Source organism: Hippocampus zosterae, chromosome 6 (assembly GCF_025434085.1).
Source record: "Hippocampus zosterae strain Florida chromosome 6, ASM2543408v3, whole genome shotgun sequence".
NCBI lineage: Eukaryota > Metazoa > Chordata > Actinopteri > Syngnathiformes > Syngnathidae > Hippocampus > Hippocampus zosterae.
In genome coordinates, this window is record NC_067456.1 from 5952453 (window position 1) to 5964995 (window position 12543).

The 12543-nt window shown below is 42.7% G+C and overlaps 1 protein-coding gene across 1 annotated transcript in view; it reads left to right on the top strand.

Annotated features, from left to right (window-relative positions):
* The window catches only part of edil3a (EGF-like repeats and discoidin I-like domains 3a), an 87936-nt gene that overhangs the window by 16994 nt on the left and 58399 nt on the right, over positions 1-12543 (top strand). Inside the window, exon 2 of the mRNA XM_052067453.1 lies at positions 10934-11062. Within this exon, the coding sequence (XP_051923413.1) occupies positions 10934-11062 (129 nt within the window). The remainder of the gene's footprint in view (positions 1-10933; positions 11063-12543) is intronic.

The window sequence follows — 12543 nt, forward strand, 5'->3', positions numbered from 1 at the left end:
AATCATATTTTAATTAGCATGGTGATTTGGAGAAGGCGGCCCGGTAGTCCAGTGGTTAGCACGTCGGCTTCACAGTGCAGAGGTACCGGGTTCGATTCCAGCTCCGGCCTCCCTGTGTGGAGTTTGCATGTTCTCCCCGGGCCTGCGTGGGTTTTCTCCGGGTGCTACGGTTTCCTCCCACGTTCCAAAATCATGCATGGGAGGCTGATTGGACGCTCTAAATTGTCCCTAGGTGGGAATGTGAGCGTGGATGGTTGTTCATCTCTGTGTGCCCTGCGATTGGCTGGCAGGGCACACAGAGGTGTCCCCCGCCTACTGCCCGAAGACGGCTGGGATAGGCTCCAGCACCCCCCGTGACCCTAGTGAGGATTAAGTGGTTCAGAAAATGGATGGATGGATGGATTTTGAGAATGTATCATTAGCGCTTGCATTAGTCGGTGATAAATGCTTAACGTGCATATTACCACACGAGAGTACTGCTTGTTTCATCCAGATATACACAGTATGTGGATTTTTTTTTTCTTTGAATGGAGATCTCATGCGGGCTTTGGCTCACCACCCCATAGGTGACGGCGGTCCTACCTGGCGTCCCATTTGTCAGACTCCCTTGTTCTTACACATGAGTGTCCAGTTTTCGGGCCTATTTTGGGGCAATTTTACAAGTGCTGATGGAGATGGAGGACTGTGGTAATGATTGTCGGCGAGCCAAATTTCAGCCACTGTGCTGAACTGGTTTCTAGCCAGGGAGCGGGCTCGTGTGCCACAGTGGTTCATCTGACATTGGTCCAGAATGATGGATCCATATTAATCCGAGGCCTCCAACCAGGACAGAGGATAATTACTCAGTGTAAGTGGGGGATGGGCAGATTCTTAACCTGGCAGGAAGCAGGTGTGGCCTTCTTTTGCAACTGTGCGTTCTCAGATTGCATGCAAAGTGTTACTCCCCATATGTGAGTGCATATTGCAATTAATGTTGGCTCAGTCGTGGGCAGATCACCGCATACTGTAACATAGCTAAGAAGCTGAATTTTGCTTCTTCCCCTCCTTCCACCTTCCCCTCTTGGCAGCAGCAGATGGCGAGGAACCGACATCAGCAGGTGGGAGATTTTTACGCGCGATAACATGATTTCCATTGATTTGTGTCTTGTGGGCATGCACATGTTCAATTTGATGCGGGATCGTGCCTGTAAATCAAGTGACCCGTATTTCAAATCGTTTTTCCCCACTGAAATAAATGGAAATGTCATTAATTGGTTCCAGCCTCCATCCCGAGACCTAGAAGATTTTGTAATGTGGCTTTGAAAAGGAAAATACTACTTGATATAAAAAAAAAAAAACATTCGGGAACAACATACCGGTAATTAAAATGGGCGGCTGTATCATGCACACAAATGAGGTTCACAGCGTCACGTCGCTGTTTGATGTACCAATCTCAGTTGGGACTTTATCTTCAAATCTGAACCAATTCAGAGAAATAAATCAAAATATTTTTGAAGGATAACCACATTTGTTTTGTATTCGTTGGGTAGCATTCAATACCACAAGGCAAGGGCTCAAGGTTTCCTTCCACATTTCACATGACAGACAGAATGAGGAGAACAGCCGGCAAAACAATTATCGGACTTCATATTGCCCTAAATTAGGTGTGACTGGCGATCGCTGACCTGGAACTGGACTTGAAAGGAAAATAGGACAGTATGATGAGGAAAGTCACGCATGAGACCACACACGACACAATTTTGCATATTATCTTGATGTCATGATGTATCTAATCTGCATATTCTTGTCTTCTTATCTCAGTGAAAGGAATAATTTGTCACAAGAGAGTTTTTCTTAATTTTCTGAAGCATTTTGTACCTGAGCTTTTACATAGCGCGTTTGCCTCAGCCTCCGCCATCCAAACGGCTTTGGCATTGAAACTCGAGGTTGGCGGGACGAAAATGTGCTTTGTCTGCTAAACGTGGTCTAGTATCGCCTTTCATTTCATTTTCAATCTAGACCAATACAACTGTTAAATTGACTCCATTTCATCTTGCTGAGCCACTGATGGAATTTTCCTTGATGTTAGAATGCCGACACACCATCCTACAAAATTCCTGACTACTGCCGTGACCCACTTTGAATTTCGCTGCAAAACTTGGAGATAAAATGGCTGTGCTGAATTGGCCACATGAATGCAATGAGAACAAACGTCCCTCAACTTTTTCTGTGGAATTCACTGAGTTGGTTTGACACATGAATTCAATGCGATTGCTGAAGGCAGTCTGGAATAATTTTTTGGGGGGTAAAATAAAACCCATACTGGGTTATAAAAGTCTTCCATTATGTATCTGGAGCTTCTACTGTTCGGATCTCCAAATGGCCCTCTTCAATATCAATGCAGCGTACTTAATTACATGCTCTCATGGGTGCCAATCTGAAGCATTAGAGCATCTTAGAAAAAAGGAGAACCCATTATAGAGAAGAACACAGGGTGAGTCACTGATAAATCACCTAACTCCAATTTTACCCTGTAAAATACAGGTAAAAATCTCAGATGTTGTCTCGCATCATGGCATCTAAAAGTAGCATCTTGCCCATTATTGCCCATTATTATAAATCTGCGTGTTAACACCTCCGCCTCCCATCCAAAAAGTCAGCTTGTTTTGGTTCGAAAACGATTCAAAGTTTCAAGTGAAGCTGAGATTATTTTTAAAAAATCACGATCACACTCTGCCTCAAGCAAAACAGCAAGCACATATTGCAGTAGAAACATATACGTGCCACAATCAAGCGCAGCAGTAACACATAATTATCGTTTGAGAGCTAACGTGAATGAACCGGGGGAACTAAAAACAAATGAATTGACGAGACAACAGGGCACGCCTGGTTAAGAAGAGTGGCTGGAGGAAGCCGATTGCTAGAAAAGGGAGACATAAAAAATTTGACAAAGGGAAAACATACCAAAAACACCGGTTTCGAACACATATGTGGAGAAAACACACTTTTGGTGAAAAGAAACTGTTACTTTGATGCTAATTGTATTTGTGTGGTTTTTTGGGGGGGGGGGGGGTTCTTTGGTGACATCTGAAACTATCCATCCATTCATCCATCTTCTGATCGGCTTACCCTCACAAGGGTCGCGGGACGGGCTGGAGCCTATCCCAGCTGTCTTCGGGCAGTAGGCGGGGGACACCCTGAACCGGTTGCCAGCCAATCGCAGGTCACACATAGACGAACAACCATTCGCGCTCACAATCACATCTGGGGACAATTTTGAGTGTTCCATTAGCCTGCCATGCATGTTTTTGGAATGGGGGGGGGGGGTAATTATCGACAATTTTCTTTTGCTCATGATCACACTCAAAAAAATAATAATAACCCCCCCGGCCCCCTAAAAAAAAACACCTTGTTTAGAGGAGACCTTTCGAGGTGCTGTGACATTTTGGTGACATTTTGTCTCTGACAAGACTTCCAGAAAGATGTCGATCTTCAATGTGACTCTTGGCTTTCATTACTATTTGACATATCCCAAGCCATTTTCCGCCCTCTACATGCTTTCTTAATCCATTCAACTCAAAGTGCATTTATTTGACTTTGTCAAATGTTGATGGTCCGAAATGGTAAAATGGCGAGAGCACAAAGTGCTACAAGAGACGCTTCAATCTTGAGCACTTTGCAACCCCTGCCGGGAGCACTCATGTCATTTTGGAGCGTCCGTGCCAACGTTGATCAGTGAAGGTGAAGGATGCGTTCAGTCACCAAAAGCTTGTGAAGCGTAGAGGCCCGCCTGTAAAAGCAAGGCAAGGTTAAACCAGATTTGACACATTTAGGCCATGTCACATTTGAACCATTCCAATGCAGATTCCCTTCAAAGAAGTTTCTACGGTAACAATGGACTGTCATGTCACTTTAACTCAGCTGTATGAAAGAAGCGCTGATCCGACAGTGGAAGTGTGTGTTTCATGTCAGTGGTTACGATCGGTGAAATTGAACTCATGTGAGACTCACTCGTTTGTCATGCATTTGATTCCAGGCACCGCTTGTGTATTTGATCCCCCGGCTCCGCAACTTGACCCATTTCACTGGGATCAGGAGAAAATCGGCCATCCAGTCAGTAATTCGATGTCTGACCGCTCTGTGACCCGCCATAATGAAATTTACAGGAATTAGAACAGGGATTTTAGGAGCGGAGCGTCGTCTTGCACTTCATTCATGATCAGTGAAACCGTTTTTACATTTTTTGGGGGACTTTATCACCGAGTATCAATACAAGGGGGTGAGATGACGGTGATGTAGTAGATTAGTCTTCTGACATCATATAATTAGCACGGATTGAGCATTTCAACAAGGGTCAGCACCCTTTCCTTCCTGATGTTTATATGACTATCCCACAATTACAGACATTATTTAATTATGACAGAACAACATAATGAACAATTTTTTAAAAAGCGAAACATTCCATCCTACATTCATTTTCTAACCCGCTTATCCTCACAAGGGTCATGGGTGCTGGAGCCCTTTGGGCAGTAGGCGGGGGACACAGACGAACAATCATTTGTCCTCAGACTTGACACCTCGGGACAATTTAGTCTTCCATGAACTTACCATGCATGTTTTTGGAATGGGGGAAGAAAATCGAGTACCCTGATAAAACCCAGGCAGGCACGGGGAGAACATGCAAACTCCATACAGGAAGGTCGGAGCTGGAATTGTACCCTGCACCTCTGCATTGTGATGCAGGCGTGCTAACCAGTGGGACACCGTGCTGCTATAGATCCTACATCATAGTTGGAATGACTATGAATAATTATCTCAAGTTGTGCTGATGTCTTTTTTTTTTAGCAGTCAATGGAGTGCAGTCTCTTTTCAGGCCGACATGACATCAGTGAAGTTTAATTTCATAAATGCTCCTCTCCTCTTTGGCTACTTCTCCAGGCTGCATTATTTTGCTCAATATGACACTAAATAATACAGGTAATAAAAAAACGAATAATCATAAATAATAATTATAAATGTAATCAATTGATACATTCCACAAACAGAAGATGATTGAGGATTTACTTTTTCAAATGGACTTATCGTAGCTCAAAAGTAAGATAAGATAAGATATCCTTTATTTGTCCCACAATGGGGAAATTTACAGCCTCCAGCAGCAAGAATATATGTAGAAAGAAGAGAAAAAAATGAACTAAGCTGAACAGTTCACTGTAAATATGACTCAATTTTTGATGTAATGACAATATAAGTGAGCGATGAAATGCCGTGTCGTTGAATTAGCAAGAGCGGTTTCAGAAATAAGATCATGTCAATTGTGAGCCAAGATGTCGGGGCACAAAACCCTAAGCTTTAAAACCTCCAGGCGTCTTGTGGTCGATCTCCAAAAGGAAACAAATATTACTTTTCCCGCGTGAAATCACAAGACATGTTTCGGCGCCTGATTGATTTGATTGAACTTTCTTTGCAGCCATGAAAAGAAATCACGCCGCTCCTGCTGGACTGCGCGCCAGCTCGCATCAATCACGGGCCGAGCGATGGCTCGAGCGGCTGACTTTCAGACAGGAAGGTTGCCACTTTGCCTGCGGACATGCATCCCATAACGAACACACAGCAGCGAAGGGAGCGATACCTGACATTCTGAGACGACATATTTGATCCAAAAGTTGCTTTTTTTAAAGAGTTTCGAAGCAGGGTTCTCTGTTGCCCCTCTTTATTCCTGCTTTCAGAGTGTTTATCGTTTCTACCCGTATTCTACGTGGACCGTAAATTCTGTCACTCACACGCACCCGTGTATAATACGACCACCCAAAATCACCCTTCAAAACCATTTTTATTTATTCATTTTAGCGCGCAATACATGATTCAAGTACAGTATATGTCTGATCATCAAGAACAGTGTTGCAGGTCAAACTGCATCAGGTTGCAGTAGCTTTTTTTTTAGAATCATCTTTATTCCCCAAGCCTGTAAACATACAAGGATTTTTGTATCCGGGTATCCGGTAGTATGAGCCGTCTGCTGGGTATGAGAGCCAGTGTCTGACAAAACATACAGTATATTATATATATATATATAAATTAAAAAAAAAACACCACAAAATGCCATAAAGATATAATATGTTTTTTTTTTTCTGGTGCGGCCCGATGGTTAGCACGTCGACTTCACAGTGCAGAGGTACCGGGTTCAATTCCGGCTCCGGCCTCCCTGTCTGGGGTTTGCAAGTTCGCCCCAGGCCTGCGTGGGTTTTCTCCGGGTACTCCGGTTTCCTCCCACATTCCAAAAACATGCATGGCAGGCTGATTGATCACTCTAAATTATCCCTATGTGTGAGTGAGGGTGTGCATGGTTGTTCGTCTCTGTGTGCCCTGCGATTAGCTGGCAACCGATTCAGGGTGTCCCCCGCCTACTGCCCGAAGACAGCTGGGATAGGCTCCAACACCCCCACGCCCCTCGTGAGAATGAAGGGATTCGGAAGATGAATGAATGAATGAATGTTTTGTCTGTTGGTTATTTACTGGACAAGGCAATTAAACAGTGATGCAAGTGAACATAGTGGGGTTTTTTTTTCCAATCATGGAAATTGGTGGAGGCTGAGGAATGGTGGCTGACGTTTGTTCGGAGACATCTTGGAGCGAGGCACTTTTCATACTGTTCATGTTGGACAGCTTGAAAGCTTCGCATCGGCCTGACATTAAGGTGATATTTCTTCTCATCCGCTCTCCGTTTGTTAAAAGATTAAAAGATTTATGTTTCATATAAGCCAAGAATATCCTTGATGTGTAGATTTCTTCTGTTATATTTCTATGAATACAGACAGGAGAGGAGTTGAATTAATTAAAGTAAAGTAAGTAAAGTGGTTTTGATTTTTTTTTAAATCGGTCATCTTTTTAATATTCTTTACATGCCGTCTTTATGTTGTGGCTCATGTTGCCGTCCAGTTCCATAAATCAAAGTCTTTTAAAAATGTTGCTATTTACCGGTACCGTCTTTGGAATAGTTTTTTATTTTTTTTTAACCCACGTGAATCTGCCATTCAGCACACATTGTCTCAGTATGGGTCCAACACCAGTGCCCCCCTCCCACTCCCTTTCCAATTTTTTTCTGCTTCATGCATTCTCCATTAGCGAGGTGTCAGCACGCTTTGGCGCCACTATAGATCGTCACGTCAAAACATCGCAGCAAGCTGTCACCCGGACTACCTCCACGGGCCTCGCCTGCGTGAAGGCTCTCACACATTGTTCTGCTCAGCTGATTTGCCGCCACTCTCATTATTAGTAATACAGGTTCTCATTTGGAAAATGGCACCACTTCGATGGGATTACCTTGTTTGTAATTCCCTTTCAGGGGCTAATTCTTGCAAGGGAACAATAATCTTATTACTGGTGATATTCTCTTTTTTTGTCGCCAACTGGCTGGTTGCATTTTTTTTTATTCATTTACATTTAGAAAAGAAACACGCTCTGCTTTTTTGTTAGTCTTGGACAGAGGTATTAAAACAGAGTTGTTTACATGCCAATCAAAATGTGAATGGATGTCGACTCATGACACACCAGATGTGAGAGATTTTACCGGTGACGGGCCCATATGCAAGTTCTTGTTTTGCGATTAAAGAGAAACCTTCAATGGCCAGGCAGCAGAAAATAACACATTTACTCACGATTTGGACTGTTTAACATGAAAAAGTCACGTTTTGTATGATAGCTATTATGGTCAGTCCCTCCCACCCCCTCCAGCCCGCCCTGACAGCACTTGGTAGCTCCTTCAGCCAGAGACTGTTACACCCGCGCTGCAAGAAGGAGAGATACCGACACTCGTTCCTACCGACTGCTGTCAGGCTGATGAATAAAAAATAACAATCATAATAATAATAATTAAATGATGTGAAGGAAAATTGTGAATAGTACTGCGATTTATCCATTTTGTGTTCATATTGCATTTAATTGAAAGATGTTTGTTGTTTTTTTCTCTTTCTTCTTTCTACATACATTCTTGCTGCTGGAGGCTGTAAATTTCCCCAGTGTGGGACGAATAAAGGATATCTTATCTTATCTTATAGTCGAGAACCCAAAAAGCAGGAGGAGCGGGTTGGACTGAAGAAAATGGATGAACAAAAAAATACTTGCGGGAGTACACTGGAAAAGTTAACTCAAATACTTAACACAAACAAAGTCATGAAAACCGCAAGAAGCAAACCAACCAATCAACCATAAACCCCCATGACAGAAACACAACATGACAGGAACACAAGGAGCCGACAAAGACTGACAGAACCGGGCGAACTAAATACAAACAAAGTGGACGAGACAACGAGAAACACCTGGACAAGACACAAAGGCTTGAGGCAGCTGATTGGTTAAACACAAGGGACCCGCGTGATGAGAACAGGTGAAGACAAAAAAGCAAACAAAAGCATCGTCATTGAAACAAAAATTATAACAGAATAGATAATACCTTTTTTTCCTTCTATTTGTATATATTATTTATATACATATGTATATATATATTTCGAGTTATTTTCAAGATCCTCCTCTTTGTTTTCAAATCTCTAAATAATCTCGCGCCACTTTACCTCTCTGAGCTCATCCGCCCCTCCACACCTGCCCGGCGCCTCAGGTCTGTGGACCAGACATTATTAGAAGTACCAAGAACTAAACTGAGGCTCAGAGGGGATCGAGCCTTTTCTGTTGCTGGTCCCTCTCTCTGGAATGACCTCCCACTGAACATTCGGCAAGCCTCCTCGCTGCCCATCTTTAATGCCCTCCTCAAAACCCACTTGTATTCTTTGGCGTTCGACTCAGCATGATTTTACTGCTTGGTGCTTTCTACCGCCTTTATTACCATTTCGTCTTACTGTTTATTGTGTATGTTAAATCGCTCCATGTACAGCACTTTGTATGCAGCGATGGCTGTTTGAAAGTGCTCTATAAATATTGTTGACTTGACTTGACTTGATATATTATTTTTTGGGTGGAACAGATTGCCCTGTTGGTTTCCATGTCTATCTTGTAGTTCTTAGGTTTAGTGTTTGTTTCTCGACTTCGGCCTTCCTTTAAATGGTAGAATCTTTTGAACCAAAGTACTTGGATTTGGGCGGCCCGGTAGTCCAGTGGTTAGCACGTCGGCTTCACAGTGCAGAGGTACCGGGTTCGATTCCAGCTCCGGCCTCCCTGTGTGGAGTTTGCATGTTCTCCCCGGGCCTGCGTGGGTTTTCTCCGGGTGCTCCGGTTTCCTCCCACATTCCAAAAATATGCATGGTAGGCTGATTGAACACTCTAAATTGTCCCTAGGTGTGAGTGTGAGCGTGGATGGTTGTTCGTCTCTGTGTGCCCTGTGATTGGCTGGCAACCGATTCAGGGTGTCCCCCGCCTACTGCCCGAAGACAGCTGGGATAGGCTCCAGCACCCCCCGCGACCCTCGTGAGGATCAAGCGGTACAGAAAATGAATGAATGAATGAATACTTGGATTTGCTGGTATATGTATATTTAGTATTTCTACTAGTACTTGTGCTCGAGCGAGGGTGGGGGTCGTCCCATCCCTGTGCATTGAGCTGACCACGTGCACCAGATTTTTCCAGAGCTGGCCATCTTGTGCCAGCTGCTCCGCGTCCTCCACGGCAACTCCGTGTCGTTGGAGGTCGCCCTCAACGATGTTGAGCCATCGGGGTGCAAGGCTTTCCTCGTGGTCGTCTCCAGCCTGCACTTTTTCTTTTTCGACTTTGGTCAGCCGCAGAGCAGTTGTTTCACTCAGCATTTAAAAGATGAGGGAGCTGCCATTTGCATGCCATTGATTTATGAAACTAATAAGTCCGCGTCTAAGACCTTGTCAGAAAGTACATGCTGCACGTTTACACGGGTTGCAATCTATGGTAGCTCTGAGCTAGGCCACTGAATTCATGTGTCATCTGCTCTGGTTTTAATAAGTTGTAAAAGTCTTGATCATCGTCATTAGCGCCGACAGGGAGGAGGGGGTTTTAATGATTAATTATCACTCTAAACCAGAGTTATTCATCCTCTTCAGCTTTTCTTTTGAAAAAAAAAATTAAAAAAAAACTTTCCTTTGTTCCAGAGCGCAGATGATTAAATGCCTCCTTGTGTTCACTCCACCGAAAATGCTGAATTGGAACAATGGTCGTGCTAAATGTGGAACTGTGATTTTATTCTTTGCTTTTAGAATGATCAATTCTTTACAAAAGTGTTTGTGATACACATGTAAGCCAGCTGAAATATATTGAACAGATTTTTGTCCAATTAGACTTGTTTCTCTCTACATGGAAACACGCTTCACAATGAACTTAAATTTTCGGACGTGATTGGCCTTCACAGTTGAACTTAATTTGACTCTAAACTTTTGAATGCACATTGTGTCAAGCTGTTCAATTTTTCTGTACTTGTTGTTGTGCTCCGACAAGAAGCTGGACCTTAAAATTCATAACCGCCGTTTCATCCACGAATGTACCAAAACATTTACTGTTTCAGTTAGAATTGGTATGCTGTTCCCATATTGACATCAAGTTGGCACCTCACAATTGATAGAAAAAAAAATGTGCATACAATATAAGGCTTTAAAAACAAGAAGTGGCCACTGGCGCTTTCTGTAGTGTGTCACAGAGTCATCAGCATGATGCCACAGAGATACGCAGCTACTGGAAGGGTCCCAGAAAGGTTTAAAAGTGGAGATCTTTGGAAATTCTGGGTCAGTCACCGGTTTCTTCCTTTTTCGAGAAAAGCAAGTTGTGCAAATAGTAGGCTCCAGATATGCTCAACAATTAGGCATTCAAATGTGTACCGATGACCAAATGAAGTTGACTTGCAAGGGTTATAATGTATTTCACATTCATTCTGAAGTGTGTTAGTAGTAATGTTTGTTCCAGGAGGGGTTTTTTTTTTGGTTTGTGTTTAACAACTGCACCAAATTCTGACCATGTTTATTTGATTTTTTTTCCTTTTTGCACTTAGGGCCTTGCCACCCAAACCCTTGCCACAACAGAGGGGCATGCGAGATCAGTGAGACCTACAGGGGGGACACCTTCATTGGATATGTCTGCAGTTGTCCTCCTGGCTTCAGTGGGGTTCACTGCCAACACAGTAAGTTGCACCCCAACTTTTTGTGGTGAATGAAACATACCGTGTCACCTTTAACCTTAGCCAAAAAAAAAGCTTTCATCAATACTTTACATATTAAAATACACTTTGCCTCATCTGTGATATGATGTTTAGTGTTTCTGAACATACTCACCGCAGGCGTTCTCTGAACATGTCAATTAGCAAGCGCCCGCTGACTCCGACCCCGACCCGTTACACTAATGATGCTGTTCCACGAACAACACTGATATCAGATGAGTTGTTTGCTTACATGTAATCTCGTTTATTTATGAAAAGACATAACACAAAGGGAAATGGAAAAAGTCAGCGTATCGGTATCACATTATAATATTTGTCTCCAGCCGAAAGCAGTGCGGCGCTGGCAAGCCTTCTCATCATAATTCAGTTATTGTTTCCTTTTAAGCCCTCAGGGTTGTGGGAAGCTGATTTGAAATGGGCTGAATGCACTAATGTCTGCCAATTTTCCTCACAGTCATTACGGTTCAGTGCGAGAAAATGAGTGAGCGAGAGAATGGGAGATTGACAATTCGTCATCTGGAGAGACAAACAATCGTATTAAACGATAAACAGACATAAATAATTGCTGCTATAGAATGGCAGACACGCCGGGGAAAATTATCATCTCCCACACCTTGAACTGCAGGCTGACAACAAGCAACACAGATATGATTATTGGATTCAGGTTTTTGAATTAGAATTATAATACATCTGTTTTCTTTTTTTTTAGAAATAAAGATTGCTCAAAATTTTAAATCAATTCAAAAGTGAATTCATCTATTTCAGTGTCCATTATAAACTTGAATCAAGGTTTTTTTTTAAAGAATATTTTGGTATTCTTGATAACATAAGTGTCCGCAATCTTCATACAACAGACCAAGTTTAATCACACCTAAAAACTGAATGACAGGAGTGTCATAACTTACCTTTACAAATGCCGCAAGTGTAAAACAACTGTAAAATATATATTTAAAAAAACAAATCTCTAACTTTTAAATACTAATGCGTGTAATTGGATGAGGAGCCAGTGGAATGAGAAAGAAATACTGTACAAGAAACGCTACTTGGATTTCTTCTCTGGCGACAAGAAGCGTTCATTTTCACAACAGAGGGATCAACCACCGCGTGTCTCAGTTTCAGCTTTTACGCGGCCGTATATTGTCTTGAAGACAGTTTTACGTATTTTTCACGCCGTACCGGTCTCACTATTTTATGAAATATAGCCACACACTTCAGGCTAAACCCACCATGGGTTGATTTCAGCGAGGCATTCATTGTTGCTAAAATGTAATTGCTGCTTAGCTATAATTGCAGAAAGGCTTCCTTTTATAAGGTTACATGTTCAGGCAATCAAGACTACTGAGGAGCACGGTCGTAGTTCAACATTAAACCAAAGACAAATCCGGAGTTTTAAAAGCGGTTTTGTAGGCTACCCGAGTTCTAACAGATACTTGTCTGGCTTTTAC